Below are 18122 nucleotides of genomic sequence, written 5' to 3' on the forward strand. Positions count from 1 at the left end.
ATGTTGACTATCTGCTTATCAATTTGTTCTAATGTTTTTTTATGGAAAGGATTTGATCAGCTTGCTCATTGTTTAAGATATATTTCTATGTATGTACATTAACATTTATGTTAAATAAATCTATGGAGACTTGCAGTTATTGAGAAGAGAAACTTCAACTTAAATTAGTTTCTTACAACTCTGATTATAAATTAGGACATCTACCTGGTGGTAGATGTAGTTTATTATAACTCAAGAATTATACAGTATACCTTAAGGACCATTGATACATATAATTTACCTTGATATAGGAAATTCTGATTATCTTTACTGTCTCTAATCATGGGAGTAAAAGTCGTAAGGAGTATGTTCCATTTTATTATTATTTAAGCTTGTATATATTTCTTTTATAGGCAAGGATCAATGCCCGGCTTCAGCAATATCGTGCCAAAGCAGAGCTAGCTCGATCCACCAGACCACAGGCCTGGGTTCCAAGGGAAAAGCTGCCCAGACCACTCACTAGTAGTGCTTCAGCCATTCGTAAACTGATGCGGAAAGCAGAACTGATGGGGATCAGTACGGATATCTTTCCAGTGGACAATTCAGATACTAGTTCTAGTGTGGATGGAAGGCGAAAACATAAGCAACCAGCTCTCACAGCTGATTTTGTGAATTATTATTTTGGTCAGTATAGATAACTTAAAAATAGAGATATATTTTCATAGCAAATTGTTCTCAGTGAAAATATTTGATATGCTGTTAATTTTTAGAAATTTATTAGCCATGCTACATATAACACATAAAGGCATGCTTATTTTCCTAATAAGTTGTGGGTTTTTGTAAAATGCTACATTCATGTATTTGTGAATATTCTTAAAAGGATGTTAAACAATGTAGGCTTATCCATGTGGTCATCTCTATGGCTAGATTCTTTGTGTATTTTATTTATCAGCTTTTACTTTCTACTAAACATAAAATTGGATATTTAATTTAAATAGAGAGAAATATGCGCATGATTCAAATTCAGGAAAATATGGCTGAACAAAAGAATATAAAGGATAAATTAGAGAATGAACAAGAAAAGCTACATGTGGAATATAATAAGGTAAGTTGGCTGCAGAACACGCAACTTAATATAATAGATCTTATTGATGATCTTTTTTGCGATTTTATTTATGTTTCTATTAATGATTCATTTTGAAATTCTTCTAGAGCTTTTAGGCTCTTCTGTATAACTCCTACTCCTCATTATCTTCACTATTATCACTATCTCTTACTAAGCACTTTCTATGGGTCAAGCATAATTCTGATCTCTTTACATGTATTGACTCATTTAATTCTCCCCTTAACTTTATAGTGTAGGTTATGTTTATTGCTCACATTTTAGAGGTGGAAACTGAGTCCTGAAGAAGTTAAGTAATTTGCCCGGGCTCACATAGGTAGTCAAATCCTAGAATTGGGGTCTGAAGCCACTCCGTCTGATTCCATTCCTTATTTCTACACAGAGTTATAGAGCTTCTCTTCCTAAATTTGTAGAAAATTTAGAAACATATTTAAATTACTGTTTTTATCTTGAATTGTATTGCAATGTTACTTTTGATTAAAAAAATACTTCCCAATTTAAAATTTCATTGTACCTCTTCATTGTATGGTGAGAGAGATCAAAAAGAAATATCATATAAAAGCAAGATGTAGCTGAAATGTCAAGTACTAAGTAATAGCATATTGAACTGGTATTAACTTACTGTTAGAAAATATGTTAAGTGCTAAAAAAAAAAATTAGGAAGTACACTTCCAATAATTAGCCACACTGCAGTGAAAAGAGTACTGGGATTAGATTCAGAAGACTTAGGAATTCTTGCTAGTTCTGTGATCCTGGCCAGCTCACAAAAACTCTGTGATCCTTAGTTTTCTCATTGGGAAAATGGTGGCAATGCATCTTGATAGAGTCATAAGAGTTAATTAGTAGAATGTGTGTGAAATTATATAGCAAACCGTAACGGAAAATATAAATGTAGGTATCATTATCGTTAGTAAAACTGCTAGCAAAAACCAGAATACTCACATCTTATTGATGCCACTAAATAATTGGATAGCCTTGTCTGTCAGTGGTATTATGACTTGAATATATTAAAAATATGTGGAATATAAATGTAGCTATTCTTAGACATTTATTGATAAGTTATTTAAATTTTCACCTATGTTAATGAAGTTTACTAATTTGACTTATTAACTTTGTAGCTATGTGAATCTTTAGAAGAACTACAGAACCTGAATGGAAAGCTTCGAAGTGAAGGGCAAGGAATATGGGCCTTACTAGGCAGAATCACAGGACAGGTTAGTTTCTTTCCAGTTGCTATCTCCTTCTTCAGTTCTTGTTCTCTGTGCGATTTTCAGAGACAAGATTTCTGATACAACTGTCACCTTGGTAACTGAAGAATTCTGTTTGATCAGGGCCTAATACTCCAGGATAATGATTTCTGCCCAAAATATCTAGAGCATTGGAAACTGCCTACTGAGACCGGTAGCTTAATTTGGTTGTTTCAGCAGCTATCTTGTTTGCACAATTTTTTCTTTTGCTCTGACTGTCTGACTTGTCATTTGTGATGAAGCTAAGATTTGAAGCATGAGTTATTCCTTCTACATTTTTCTTTCTTTAATTTAGCTGTTTTAATTCTTTGCCACATTTTTTCTTTTCTTTTTTTTATGTAAAATTTAAAAAGGCAAACTAAAGAGATTCATTTTTATGTTTATTTGGTTTCAAGCTATATAGGACATGATTTTTTAAACTTTAATGTTTAAAGAGTATAGTTTTCACACTTCAAAGATAGCTATTGTAGTTATGAAATAAAAATATCCTTAACACTTTTAGACTGTTAAAGTTCTTGGTGTTGAAAAGAAATATTATTGCCAAATGGATGCTGTTTTTAGTACTGTAATATAATTGATAAATTAGTTTTTTCAAATCATTTTAATTACATTTTTTAAGGACGGTAGAGACTCACTGTTTATGGTTCTTTCACTATGAAAGTAGTTTGATTTGTGAACGAGTCTTTTCAAAGAACAGATATTTTTTATTGTACTTGTTTCAGAAGTTTACATACAAAGAGAAATTCATGGCATAATTGTGTAGATATACTATTTTATGAAGTAGTACTGATTTGTACTGTGCCATGCAATCTTTGAAGATGCTTCTTTTGTGAGCAGAGTGCATGATTTGTATTATAAAGAATAATTTATTTTAACAAGTGAGAGTGAGTAGTCGTCTCTGGAAGAATTAACCTTTGTTCCCATTGATAGGTTGCTGATGGGTTTTTGGAAGATTATGATGTTTTATATTTAATATTTAGAGAAGTTAATGTTGAATGCAAGGCTTTAGTTTATTTGTCAACTTGGATTATTTTTTGGCTTGATTTGCAAGTTTGTTTTATAAGAGTCTCCTATAACATTATCTACTATAAAAGACATTTTCATTTGTTAAATATCTTTTAACAGAGGCTTGTAAGTTTTCTTGTACAAATGTAAAATACACAGCAGAAGTAGAATTCATCTGTACCACTTGCATGACACTTTTTTCCAGTTGGTTGAACAGATGTGGGCCCACCAGGCCTCCAAGAAATGACTTTGATAGATGGTTACTGTCTGAGAAGCCAGTATACTACAGATTAGTAGAAACCCAAAGAGAATCTCATTTGCTTTGTTGGAGTATGGTCCAATAAGATAATTTTTCTAATTAACCTATGGAGCACCAATATAGCTGGGACATTGAGGAAAATAAACGGCCTTGGTACTCTTTTTGTAAAGTGTACCATATTATTTTTTTTAAGCCTCAATTTAAATACTTGTACTTTCCCTTTTTAAAGCTAAAGTAGAAGTTTACATTTCATAATGTTTTGGTTTACCACTGAAAATTGAAGAAAATATGTAATTACAGGTTTCTAATGGAAGTAACTATTAGGCAAAAACTCATTTTAATCCTTTTTGTCAGTGTAATAGCTGGTAAAGCAGATTTTCCCCTCACAGTCCTAGCATATTTAGTTGGCTTGAGTGGCAAATAGAGGCAAATGTTGCATTATTTATATTTCTTCCTTAAAACAATATATATTGCATTTGTTCAAATCAATAGAAGTTGAACATACCAGCAATTTTGCGAGCACCGAAGGAGAGAAAACCAAGTAAAAAAGAAGGAGGTACACAAAAGACATCTACTCTTCCTGCAGTACTTTATAGGCAAGTAATGAAGTTATGATAGAATAATATTGTGTATTTTTTTAGCTAATACAAGTAAGAAGATACTTCAAGTATTTGAGAATGAAATTACGTTCATACCAGAATTTAAGTTAAATGCATTTGAAGTTCATTTTATCAAAGATGCTTTACAGGTTGAGTGATAGAAGAGATTTTCATTGCTGTTTTAATAAGATAAATGACTTTTGTATCCTTTAAATAACTGGGGGTGTATCTGCATAAGCTCCATGGAAATAAACAGTTCTCTTTGAGGAATTGGAAAGTTGCTTTAAATAACGTGATGATTATTGTCTTTAATAATTAAAACAATATAATATATAAATGAGCATTTATATCTTATTTTACTTGCATGTGTTGTAGGGTTTTGTTTTTAGGTAGTGATGAGTATCATATATATAATCTGAATCTGTTTCCTTTGTAGGTAGTTGATAACGAAGATAAATTTTAGATTTGAGTCTGTCTGTAGGTTTTTCTCTCTACACTCAGTTGTAATAATTTTGTTTCTGGATGTATTTTTTTTCTTTAGTTTCTTTGCTCAATATTTTTACTTTTCACCATTATAGTGATTTTATGAAGTTAGACTTCATATCTAAATAGGTTAGGATTTCACTTTTTTTAATGTAACTTATATTCATTATATTGATTAAGTGAAAGTTTTTTAAAAGACACTGGTATGTTTGTGTGTGTATGTATACATAAATATATACACAAATACACATATATCCATGTATATTCATATACGTATTTATACACACACACCCCTATGTAAATGCATATTATTCCCCAAATTTCTTTCTCAGAAATAGCAGCAATAGCAATACTGCCTATCTCATAACCACCTCCCATTTTTTGTTGGAGGCTGTCTCCATAGGTAATAACAAATAACTTCCTTGAAATATTGGAAAAGCCCACTATTGTCTTAGTGTACAATGTGAACATTAGCACATCTCAGTCCAGTTTTTCCAAACACAGTTGAATCGCTTGTAACCATCAGGCATGTCACTATACTTTTGACTTTTGTGACTACAATAAATTTTTTATTTCAGAATATATTTAAGTGGTTTTTCTTTTTTACTCTGAGATTAGGTACTGGTTATTTTGTTTTCATTTTTGTTTTTCTTTTCTTTTTGTGGGTGTGATATTTTTTTTTCCAAGTATTAAAAAAAGGCAAACATCATTGCTCTTTCACTGTTTCTGTACGTGGATGGCTCTTTTAGGTTCTTTGCAACTTTTCTCTCAGTCTGTACATTCCCAACTCTAGATTTTCAGGCTTGTGTTCTCAGGAATAGTTGTCTTTTTGCACAAGAAAAGTTAGATTTCTTAAAAACAGGCTAAAAATTCAAAATAAAGGTAACAATAATTGTAAAACTCCCAATCTTTGGAGTAAATATCAATTTACATAGTACCAAAACTCAGATTCTGATTTTGAAAAGAGACTTATTTATATTTCTAGCTTATTTACATGTCGAAGGCCCTTTGAAGAGTGTATGATTAATGGCAAAAAAACAGTTTTGTTGGTGAAGTAACGTCTTTTTTATAATTTATATTTCTAGAGAAAAATTGAACTAACGTTAAATGGGTTTAAGTGATAATTAAAATTAAAATTAAGATGATGTTGAGAATAAATTGCTTATATATGCCCCTTTGAAAGATTTGACACTAGTAATATTTAAATTTATACTATATCCAATGTATTTTTTTAACACTCTCAGAATTATTTAGAACTAACATTTAGTTACTGATACTATAAAAAGATGTGTTATAAAACAAATTTTTGATCCCAACAGAAGAAATATTAAGATGAGATTTTAAAATATAAACTATGTTATAAATAAACTGATGATGATTATTCTAATTCGTATTTACTGCCTTTATTCTAAGTTGTGGAATTTGTAAGAAGAACCATGATCAGCATCTTCTTTTACTGTGTGATACCTGTAAACTCCACTACCATCTTGGATGTTTGGATCCTCCTCTTACAAGGATGCCAAGAAAGACCAAAAACAGTTATTGGTAAGTAAAATGGAGGGGATTTAGATGTTAGAATTGGTTTACTCTTAGTTTTAGCAGTATGGGATGATCTATTTTATCATGTTAAATTATTCATAATACAGTATTTGGCACTTTTTAGATTGATATTTTCATTAATATTAATTATATGAATGAAGCTGTGACAGTTTTTTGAGAAATGAATTTTCAGTTAATTTTGGCTATTTTGGTATCTTAGCAGTGGATTCTCACGGTGTGAATTCTGTCTAGTGTGTTTATAGTTCTCTTGTTTTATTGTTAAGAATTTCTCAAAAGCTTTATTTTTGTTTTGAAATTAAATGAATTTATCATAAACATGCCTCCATATTCATGCTTTTATTTATAATTTAATATTTTATTTCTGTTAGTGTTATTGAAGGCTTTACTTCTGATATTTGTCATCCGTGCTAGTTATATTTAAGTTCAACCATTCTTTGAAAATCTAGAAACATTTGACAAACATTTCTGAATTGTTTTTTTCATTAACTTAGGCATACTGAATCACTACGGATGTTTGGCAAAGGCTTATGATATCTGTAGTGAGTTTAACCTTTCCTTAATTTTAGTCCAAGGGAGAAACAGATGGTCAAATTTTAGTAGACCAATTCCTTATGAGAAGGATAATACAGGAAAAGGAAAACTCTGGAATGAACATGAACTTTTTTTTAATGCAAATCACCTTTTCAATTTTATAAAAAAGTGAACCCCAAATCCTTAAATGTAATCTATACAAAAGATTCTGCATGTTCTCAAGCACATTGAGCGTGTTTTTGACCTCCTTGTTTCAACTCTTAAGGCTACTTCTGCTCATTTTGTTAGGGAGCTGAAATTTTTTCACTGTTTTTACAGGATTGCTTTATTATAGTGTTCTTTTATCAGTTTGTCTTGAGATAGTTATATTGGCCTGCTCTTTTCAAATATAATGGAGTGTATTTCTTTTGGTATTTATTTATGTGTTTTAGATATTTCTACAATTTAAGAAGAAACTGCTATAGCATATTGGAGTGCCAGCAATGTTAATAATAAGCATCTGAGTAGGTTGAACGCCAGTTTGATAGTCTCCAGGGCCAGGAAGTTTTTTTGTAAGTTTGGACATGGAGATGTGCAGTTCTTTCTTTAAATAAGGTTATGGACCTTTCTAATAGTGCTCTGGTTTTTAGTGTGTGAGAGTTTCTGGAAGGACTTCTTCAGGTCGAAGTACATGGCCTCGGGTGTTTTAGTCAAAGCCCTCCCAAAAGGGCCTAAACTGCATAGGGCCTTTTCATTGTTTACAGTGGTTTTTAAGTAAAGGTAGCTGATATTGCAGCTTAGTGAAACCTTCAATTTCTCCTAGTTTCTAGTAATCAAATTTCCTTTCGCCTCTAAGATCAACTTAGTTTTGGTTAGCAGTTAATTGGGTGTATTAATTTTGGAGTGAGCAGGATTTAGAGAATTATTATTTTTCCTTATGTGAGAAGTAGTTTTTATTTTTTGCTTTTATCGCCTTCAGTTTACTTTTAAAGTTATTTTAAAGATAAAAAATACTCAAAACTTCCTACTTTTTAAATGTTTTACTACGTTTTACTATTATCTGTGTTTTTGAGGTTAATTCTATTGGATATGTACTGTAGGAAAACCATATAAGATTGCTACTACACATCTTTTCCCCACTCCACATTCAATGATGCCGTGCTGGTAGTTTGAAATTGCCATGGTGACAGTATTCATACTATGGAAGCTGGCAAATACCACAAGTTGAGGCTGTTCCTCCAGCTTGGTGTTAGACATTTATTAGCTCATCAATGATTGACTTATGCTTTAGTCCCTACCTAGTTCTTGCTAATCTTCATTAAGGAAAGGGTCCTATAACTGGACCTCTGTTTGGTTACTGTGCTCCAATCTTTGGCTTAAATTTCCACAAATCCCACTGGTATAATATTTCTAAACGTCACCAGTTTCTGGATTTTTTTTTTGTCTTATTGCTTTACAAGCCTGTGGTAACACCCTTACTGCTGAATTCCCCTTATGCTAACTCTAGCTAGAGTTACTATGTAATCTCTAAAGTGTCTTACTTCTCAGATACCACATTCTGCTTGACTATTTTAAGCACCTGTTATTCAGCTTTTCCTTCCAGTACCAACACTCCTTTCATGAAGATACTAGTTCTAGCTCTGTATACTTTCTGTTCAGTTCATCCCAGGGTAATTTAGTGGGCTGTGTTGGGCTGATTTAAGGCACGTGATAAGAAAGAAGAGATAGATAAAGATACAGAAGTAATTATTGGTGGAGAGTAAGGAAGTTGAGCGAGTTCACATTAGACAGGCTCAGACATTTCAGTGAAATAGAAGTAGTCAATGGAGACTTGAGAGGGAAAGAACGTGGGATGGTGATGGAGGCTTGAGAGGGGAGCAGATGGTTTGTAATGGCTACTGTGGAAAAAAATCAGATAAATTGCTGAGACTGTATAGCAAGAAAGCTTAGTGAATAAGTAAGTGCAGTTATTTAATTTTTTCTTGAATAGTACTCAGCTGCCCAGGAGAAGAGGAGGAAACCCAGGGGCTTCTTAAATTGGGCAAAGCAGATGAAGAAGAATATTAGGTGGGTGAGGAATTTGGCAGGGGAGAGAGGGGGGCTAGTAAGGGTGTGATCTAGGCTTTATTTTCTTTTGCCTCCCCTTAGTATTTAAAATGTATTTTATCTCACTTTTAGTTTATGTTATTTTGTTTTTTGTTATTTTTTTTTTAAATATATAATCTGCACACTTCCTTAAATTCTTTCTAAGACAAGCTTGGTGTAGGATATAAATAAATAGTAAGGTTTTTGATTTATTAGAGTAGCTCAAATAGTTAATAATTCTTTTAGAGTACTAATGTTATCTTTCCACCCAATAAGAATTTGTCTTGCCTTTCTAATTGTATTAGTCTGTTTCTGTTGCTTGTAACAAAATATCTGGAACTGGGTAATTTATAAAGAAAACGAAATTTATTGCTTATAGCTTCTGAGGCTGGGAAGTCCAAAGTCCAGGGAATATATCTGGTGGTAGTGACAGTGACCCCTCCCATTGCAAGATGGTGAGAGCAGAGAGAGAGACTAACCTCCTTATTCACTCTCCTTTTAAAGCCCTCCAAACCATGCCCCGACCACCATTTTTAGTCAATTCACTGTGGCATGGTCCTACAGTCTAATCACCTCCTCAAGACCCACTTTTTAATTACCACAATTTCCCACCCTCAACAGTTATAGTGGGGATTAAGTTTCAACACAAGGCACTAATTATTTGAAAAATATTCTGCAAAAGATTATTTGACAGAGAATTGAGTAATATTTATTATATCCTTTTATTCTTTGGATATGCTTTTGTTTATTCTTTCAAGATGAAAAGAAAACACAATCCCTTCATGAAGAGTTTTCATAAAGTTTTTTCTTTTGTTTCTCTTGATAATTTGTCTGTTTCAAATATTTTAATCTCCACTCTTACCCCTATTTACTTTTAGTAGAAATTTCAGTGTTGGGATGGAATATTTACTATATATATACAATAACACATATATATCTATTATTAGTTTAAAGTTTTATTCAGATTTATTAACTACAAAAAGAACAAAATTTAGAAGTTGAGTTAAATGTGTTTCCCTGCTCTTCAAAGAGACACTCACAGAATTCAGAGGCAGGAGGGACTGTGTGGCTTGACTGAGGAGGTAATATATGAGCCAAGTCTTGAAGTTTTAAATAGCTACCTCTCAAGACTTTCCTCTAAAAAAAGGAGAATTAGCATGGGCAATAGTTTAGATATAAGAAAAAAACTATGGTGGATTCTGAGTTCTCCTTGAAGACTGAAAGAGATAACTTGTGGAGGGGAAAAACGTAAATCATGAATTATCTGTAATATTTGGAAAGTGGAGTGTCAACTGGATTTATTATATTTAAAGATTCTTGAAAGCCTTTTTTCTTTGACTTACGCAAATAAAATTCTCTAAATTAAACTAGTACGCTCCCTTGTCATAGCACTATTATACAGTAAAATTATTTTTCTTTAGTAATTAAGATCCTTACAACCCCCTTGGCTCATTCTGAACATAAGTTGTAGTTTTATGGTGCTGGAGATGAAAAAGGTATATAGCTAATTGAGAAAAATCTCTTGGTATTTCGGTGTGCTGTTCTGTTGCATAAATCCTTGACAAGAATTTTTATTATTTATACTTTAAAAATCTATTTTAGTTAATTGTTTTGAGTAATTAAGGTTATCTTAAATATTTCTCATGGGAATTGTACATTTTAGGACTCTTCTCTAATAGAATGTATTAAGTAAAAATATAAAGGATTAAGATGAGTTTAGCTAACTTTATGGATAATATCAGTTTAGTGGATTGTTAAAAGAATCGAGGTATGCGTTTTGACATTATGAAAGGTAATTATGACTTTCTACAAAATATTATTTGATTCCATAGACTTGGACAGGCCATGGCTTATCCTAGATTTTTATTTCTTCGGATCTTGTGTACTGATTAATGTCACAAGGAAGATTTTACATGTATTAAAGGATATTTATAACACGGAGACTATAGTGTTTAATAGATTGTTGAAAAGGTGGCAAGAAGTAGTGTGTGCATCAGTGTAGACTCTACGTACTGCAAGAATCATGTGGCAGTTGTCTCAGATTAGGAATGGATAAATTCTGTACAGGCAGTTTCATTTTGTTTTGATATTCTGAGAACGCTGTTCAGTATTTGGTGGTGTTCATGGCATAACGTTTATATTACGTGGGTGCTCTAGAGCAAGTTTCTTTGTCACCTAAATATTTTTGGTAGGGATGCGAATGAAGTTAGAGAATGCCCTGACAAGGGTAATAGCTGCAAAAAGAGAAACAAAAGGGGATATATTTTGGTTAAAAAACAAAACAAAAAAACCCCACAAAATGTTTCATCTGAAAAAGGTACTTGTTTCTCTCTACCCCAGGGTTTCATATATTTAAAAAATAAATTGGAACTGTTTGAGAAATATTGACTGTATTTCACTTAACTGATAGAAATGATCACTTACTGTTAAGATTACATATTTTAATGCTGTAAAGGCAAGCATCTGACCCTTTTTTGTGATAAAATTTGATAATCTCTATAGGCATATCCGTTTTGATGGTTTTTGTATTTATTCTTATTTACTAATATAACATTTCTGGGGTTTTTGCAATTTAGTTCTGCTGATAGTTCATTTCAGAATATACTCATCATTTCAGTTGTGAGATCCTGTGAGTTGTTTACTTACTTCTCTTACCAGTCTTTGATGTTTTCATATTGGACAAATACAGGAGCAATTTAGTGTATTACAGTTCAGTCGTATTTTTATTTTGATGGCAATCTGTGAATGTAAGGAATATAGTGCTTCGTTGCTAGCAATACATAGCATAAAAATTTTCTGTGTAACTCACAATAAAGTACATCTTTGTTTTTCTCCCACTGGTCAGTTTTTTTAGTGTTAAGATTTTTGCTAACCTATTAAGTTTAAATAATTGGGAACTTAAAAATACTGAAATTATTATTTTAAATATTAATTTTATTTTAGCAATTAATGTCTTTGCATTACTCGAATAAATGGTGTTTTGTTATTTAGCTCTGTTGTTGGAGTTCAAAATTTAAAGCTGTGACTTTTAAAACTAAATATGAGCTTGATATTAAGTTTATAGTATTAGTGAGAGATGTGAATTTTGATGGAGCATGAATTCAAATGGTAAGAGATAGTTGAAAATACTTCAGAGAATTGTAAGTTACATTCAAGGGTACTAATATAAACACATAAGTAAACTAAATATCAGGTACAGTTTTATGTATTGTAACCATTGTTATAAAGAGAATACTATAAATTAAACTTTTGGAGAATTACTTTCTGGTCATTCTTTCAAATTTGGAGAAAATAGATGAGTAATAATTTACTTTTAACAACTCGTTTAAGTTTTTAATATGAGCCTTGTAATCAAGAATATAAAGATTTCCAGCAGTCATTGACTAGATTTTGGTTTTCCAAATAGCCACATGTGGTTATTTAAATTTAAAGTAATTAAAATTAAAATTTTAAATTCATTTACTTAGTCACATTAGCCATATCTCAAATGCTGAATAGCCACATATGGCTAGTGGCTACTGTTTTGGACAGTGCAGATATAGATCTAACATCATGTGTAAGGTTTTATTGGACAGCACTGGTCTAGAATGAAGTTTTAGTTTCAGTTATCTTTTAATGTTACCCATATTAAAATGCTTCATAAATGCTGTTTTAACAAATTCCTTTAGTAAGTGAATTTATATTTCCTCTTTTAGAAGTTGGATGGGCCACAAACTAAAATGATCATTTATTTCAACACCTCTTAGAATCTGTTTTTACAGAGCTTCCCTTAGGTGTTATATTCAGCACAGTTTGTCATTTAAGTATGATTAAAAGATATGATAACTTGACAAGGAGTAGAAACAGGGTACATAAAGGACTTTGATTTTCAGGTGTAAATTGACAGTATATGTCATTTAAGGAAAAGTCATGATTTGCAAAGGGAAACTACCTTTTGAATCGGTGCTGAGTCTCTTATGTTGGTTCGCTTAAACAGAGCATTGTTGCATGTGTTCTTACGATACTTACAGGGATACACTGAATTGCTTTATGTATTATATCCACAGTAGTTATTCTTAAAGGAGAGTATGTATGTTTCCATATACCCTTTGATCATACTACCTGTGTGTATTTTTATATATTCTTCACTTATACCTGGATTTTGTATTGGTAGAAACTATAGATAAACCTAGAAGATAATAATAAGTATATGACCTTACTTTTTTTTCTTTATGTAGGCAGTGCTCAGAATGTGACCAGGCAGGGAGCAGTGATATGGAAGCAGAGATGGCCATGGAAACCTTACCAGATGGGACCAAACGATCAAGAAGGCAGATTAAGGAACCTGTGAAATTTGTTCCACAGGATGTGCCACCAGAACCTAAGAAGATTCCAATAAGAAACACGGTAATTCATTCCTTATTTATTTATTTATAATCATCATAAATTCTGAGACCAAAATTTAAGATGATGAGAAAGACAAATGGCAAACATATATACTCAGGAGCCAAAGAAGGAAACATGTATGTTACTATTGGTTATTCTTAAGTATTTTTCCATATTATGAAATATACATACCTGAGAGGTTTATGGATTTTTAAAAAAATTTTAATTGACATGTAATAATTATACAGAAAAATGGGGTACAGAGTAATATTTCAATACACATGTACACTGTGTGATGATCAAATCAGGCTAATTAGCATATCCATCACTGCAACCATTTATTTCTTTGTGGTGAGAACATTAAAACCTCTCTATTCGAGCCATTTGAAAATTTACAATATTGTTAATTATAGACACCTAGCACTATTATATAATCCTAGAATTTATTTTTCCTATCCAGCTCTCATTCTCTATCTGTTAACCAACCATCCCTGTCCTCCTCCTCCCTTACCCTTCCCAGCCTCTATAAGCTCACTTTGTTTAGCTCAATTATATGAGTGAGAACATGTGGTATTTATCTTTTTGTGCTAGACTTAATTTTACTTAATGTAATGTCTTCCAGGCTCATCCATGTTGCCATACATGACGTGATTGTTTTTTTCATGGCTGAGTAGTATTCCATTGTGTACATATACCATATTTTCTTTATTTGTCTGTTGATGAATACTTAGGTTGATTTCAAATCTTGGGTATTGTAAATATGCTGCAATAGTCATGGGGGTACAGGCATCTCTGTTATACTCATTTCTTTTCCATGGAGAAAATACCCAGTAGTGGAATTGCTGGATCATACGTTAGTTTTTTTTTAGTTTTTTGAGGAACCTCCAAACTGTTTTCCATAATGGCTGTACTAATTTACATTCTCTCCAACAGTGTGTAAGAATTCCTTTTCTCTCCATCTTTGCTAACATTTGTTTTTTTTGTCTTTTTGATGATAATCATTCTAACTGGAGTGAGATGATATCTCATTGTGGTTTTGATTTGCATTTCCCTGATGATTAGTGGTGTTGAGCATTTTTTCATATACCTGTCGGCCATTTTTAGATCATCTTTGGAGAAATGTCTATTCAGATCATTTGCCCCATTTTTTAATCAGATCTTTTTTTTTTTGCTCTCAAGTTGTTTGTGTTCCTTGTGTATTCTGGATATTAATACAGACAAATAGTTTGTAAATATTTTCTCGCATTCTACAGATTGCCTCTTTACTCTGTTGTTTCCTTTGCTGTGCGAAAGCTTTTTAGGTTGATGTAACCCCATTTGCCTATTTTTGCTTTTGCTGTCTGTGCTTTAAAAGTCTTTTCCATAAATTTTTTGCCAAAAACAATGTCGAGCATTTCTCCTATGTTTTTTTCTAGTAGTTTTATAGTTTCAGGTCTTATGTTTAAGTCTTTACTACATTTTGAGTTGATTTTGTTATATGGTGAGAGATAGGGATTTAGTTTCATTCTTCTGTATGTGGATATTCATTTTTTCAAGGACCAATTATCGAAGAGGCTGTCCTTTCCCCACTATATGTTCTTGGCACATTTGTTAAAAATCAGTTGACATGGATTAATTTCTGGGTTCTCTATTCCGATCCATTGGTCTATATGTCTGTTTTTATGCCAGTACCATGCTATTTTAGTTACTGTAACTTTATAGTATATAGTATATAGTATATTTTGAAGTCAGGTAGTATAATGCCTCCAGATTTGTACTTTTTGCTCAGGATTGCTTTGGCTGTCGGGGTCTTTTGTGATTACATATAAATTTTAGGATTGTTTTTTTCTGTTTCTGTGAAGAATGTCATTGGCATTTTGATAGGGATTGAATTGAATCTGCAGATTGCTTTGGGTAGTGTGGACATTTTGATGGTATTAATTCTTCCAGTCCATGAACATGGGATGTCATTCCTTTTTTTTTTTTTAAGTCCTCTTCAATTTCTTACATCAGTGTTTTATAGTTTTCATTGTAAAGATCTTTTACCTCCTTAGTTAAATTTATTCCTAGGTATTTTATTTTATTTATTTTTGTAGCTATTATTAATGGGATTGCTTTCCCAATTTCTTTTTTCATCTAGTTTGTTCTTGGTGTAAAGAGATATTACTGATTTTTGTTTGTTGATTTTGTATCCTGCAACTTTATTGAATTTGTTTATCTGTTCTAAGAGCTTGTTGGTAGAGTCTTTAGTTTTTTCTATATATAAGATCATGTCATCTGCAAACAGGGACAGTCTGACTTAATCTTTTCCAGTTAAATGCCTTTTATTTCTTTCTCTTGTCTAATTGTTCTGGCTAGGACCAGTACTATGTTGTATAAAAGTGGTAAAAGTGGACATCCTCATCTAATTCCTGTTCTTACAGAAAAGCTTTCAACTTTTTCCCATTCAGTATAATGTTCACTGTTGGTTTGTCATTAAGCCTTTATTGTGTTGAGGTATGTTCCTTCTATACATAATTTGTTGAGACTTTTTAATCATGAAGGATGTTGAATTTTATCAAATACTTCGTCTGCATCTCTTGAGATGATTACATGGTTTTTTCTCTTGATTCTATTGATGTGATGTATCATGATTATTGATTTGTGTATGTTGAATCACCCTTGCATCCCTGGGATTAATCCTGCTTGATCATGGTGTGTAATCTTTTTGATGGGCTGTTGAATTTAGTTTGCCAGTATTTTTTTTTTTTTAAGGATTTTTGCATATGCTCATCAGGGATATTGGCCTGTAGTTTTCTTTTTTGTTGTGTTCATGTCTGATTTAGGTATCAGAGTGATGTTGGCCTCATAGAATGAGTTTGGAAGAATTTCCTCTTCTTCGATTTTTTGGAATAGATCGAGAAGAATTGATCTTAGTTCTTTAAAAGTTTCATAGAATTTAGCAGTGAAGCTATCAGGTCCTGAGCTTTTCTTTGTTGGGGGGCTTTTTTTTTTACTGATTCCATCTTGTTACTTGTTAGTGGTCTGTCCAAGTTTTCTATTTCATCTTGGTTCAGTCTTGGTAAGTTTTTTGTGTACAGGAACTCATCCATTTCCTCTAGGTTTTCCAGTTTGCTGATGTAAAGTTCTTCATAGTAGTCTCTAGTGATTTCTGTGGTGTTAGTTGTAATGTCTCCTTCTTCACTTCTGATATTATTTATTTGGATTTTCTCTCTTTTTTTCTTAGTTAATCTAGTTAATGGTTTGCCAGTTTCATTTATCTTTTCAAGAAAAATCAACTTTTTGTTTTGTGTATCTTTTCTATTGTCTCTGTGTTATTTATTTCTGCTCTGATCCTTATTTAATTTCTTTCTGCATGCTGTTTTGGGGATTGATTTATTTTTGCTTTTCTACTTCCTTGAGGTGCAGAGTTTAGAGTTTTTTCTGGTCAGTTAAAAGCATAATAATAATGAATACCCAATGTATCCGCCACCCAGTTTAAAAGATAGAACATTACCAAAGACTTTGAAGTCCCCTGGTAATCCATCGGCAGTCTTATCCCCATCCGTGTAGCCCAGAATTCATCTCTTTTCTTAACTTTATATTTCTCATTCTCTTTTTTTTCTTTGTAATTACATTCCACATCTGTGTATTCATAAGTAATATATAGTTTAGTTATGCAGGTTTTGAATTTTATATGAATGGAGTCAAACTTTTTTCTTCTGTAACTTGATATGTTGGCCAACATTATATTAATTTGATTCATATGTGCTGATTTATGTAGTTATAGTTAACTCGTTTTCACTCATGTATAGTTTTCTATTGAAAGAATATCATTATCTAGTTTTTCTTTTTTCTTTTGATTGGCGTTTAGTTTTTTTCTGTTTTTCTATCAAGCAACTTTTTAAAAAATATTCTCAAAAATGTCTTTTGCATTTATGATGTTAAGTAGTTAGAATATGTTCGTATACTAAGGTGTAGATTTGCTGAGTTATAGAGTGTCTGTTCGGTTTTGGAACATAATGACAATTGTTTTCCAAACCAGTTTACACTAGATAATTTTTCTGTTGCTTCACAAACTTGTTTTGTCCAATGTTTTAATGCTTTCCAGTATGATGCATAGGAAATAGCATATTGTCATTTTAGTTTGTATTCCCCTCAATACTGATGATTTTATCATGTATTTATATTATTTTTGCTCATTTGTATTTCTTTTTCTAGGAAAGTATGTGTAAGTCTTTTGCTACTTTTTCTGTCTTGTTAGCCTTTTTCTCAATAAAAATTCTCTGAGGCCAGGGTTTAAAGAATTTCCTGCAGAAAGCATTTATGTTTGCTATTACCAGGTGCCTGGGCTCTTTACCTACCTGAAACTATTTTAAATAAAAGTTTATAGTGTGTTTTCCACTATATCAGTAGTGTAAATTTCTGCTGCAGACTCATAATGGCTGGCTTATAGTTATGATTTCTTAGGGAAGATATTTTTTTACTTTCCTGCTTGAGCTAAAGCAGACATTTTTCAAAAATCTATCTCCCCCTTAAGGAGATTAGTTGTCATCATTAGTTTTGTTACCTGTTTTATTTTAGAGAGAATTTTTTCCCTCTTAAATCAAGTTTTCTGGAATTTTTGTTTGTTTTTTTGTTTTGTTTTCAATTCATAGTAACCCTACATTGTAATCAGTTGAAAAATCCTATTTAAGACAAGTCACTTATTTATTTCATTCGGTTTTGTGTTATAGGCGCATATGATATTGATGAGGCAAATCTGGGAATTGTTATCTCTTAGATAATTGAAATAGTTTATTTTGGGTGCTCTAAATAGATCGACTTGAAATAGTTGATCTATCCCATGAGTTTAAAACGTTTTTTATGGCTTCAAAAATATATTTTGTTTGAGGGCCGGCCCGGTGGCGCACTGCTACAGTGCGCCGCTTGGGAAGCGCGGCAGCGCT

General features: G+C 32.0%; 1 protein-coding gene across 8 annotated transcripts in view; it reads left to right on the forward strand.

Annotated features, from left to right (window-relative positions):
* The window catches only part of PHF14 (PHD finger protein 14), a 172764-nt gene that overhangs the window by 57140 nt on the left and 97502 nt on the right, over positions 1-18122 (forward strand). For all 8 annotated transcript variants that reach the window (XR_550639.1, XR_550640.1, XM_008574666.1 and 5 more), the window contains 6 exons: positions 393-663; positions 978-1084; positions 2221-2316; positions 4106-4209; positions 6109-6240; positions 13068-13236. Coding sequence is in view for 6 of the 8 variants with exons in the window: in XM_008574666.1 (XP_008572888.1) it covers positions 393-663; positions 978-1084; positions 2221-2316; positions 4106-4209; positions 6109-6240; positions 13068-13236 (879 nt within the window). In the remaining 2 variants the exon portion in view is untranslated. The remainder of the gene's footprint in view (positions 1-392; positions 664-977; positions 1085-2220; positions 2317-4105; positions 4210-6108; positions 6241-13067; positions 13237-18122) is intronic.

The sequence above is a fragment of the Galeopterus variegatus genome, unplaced genomic scaffold (assembly GCF_000696425.1).
Source record: "Galeopterus variegatus unplaced genomic scaffold, G_variegatus-3.0.2 Scaffold1083, whole genome shotgun sequence".
In the NCBI taxonomy this organism is placed as follows: Eukaryota; Metazoa; Chordata; class Mammalia; order Dermoptera; family Cynocephalidae; genus Galeopterus; species Galeopterus variegatus.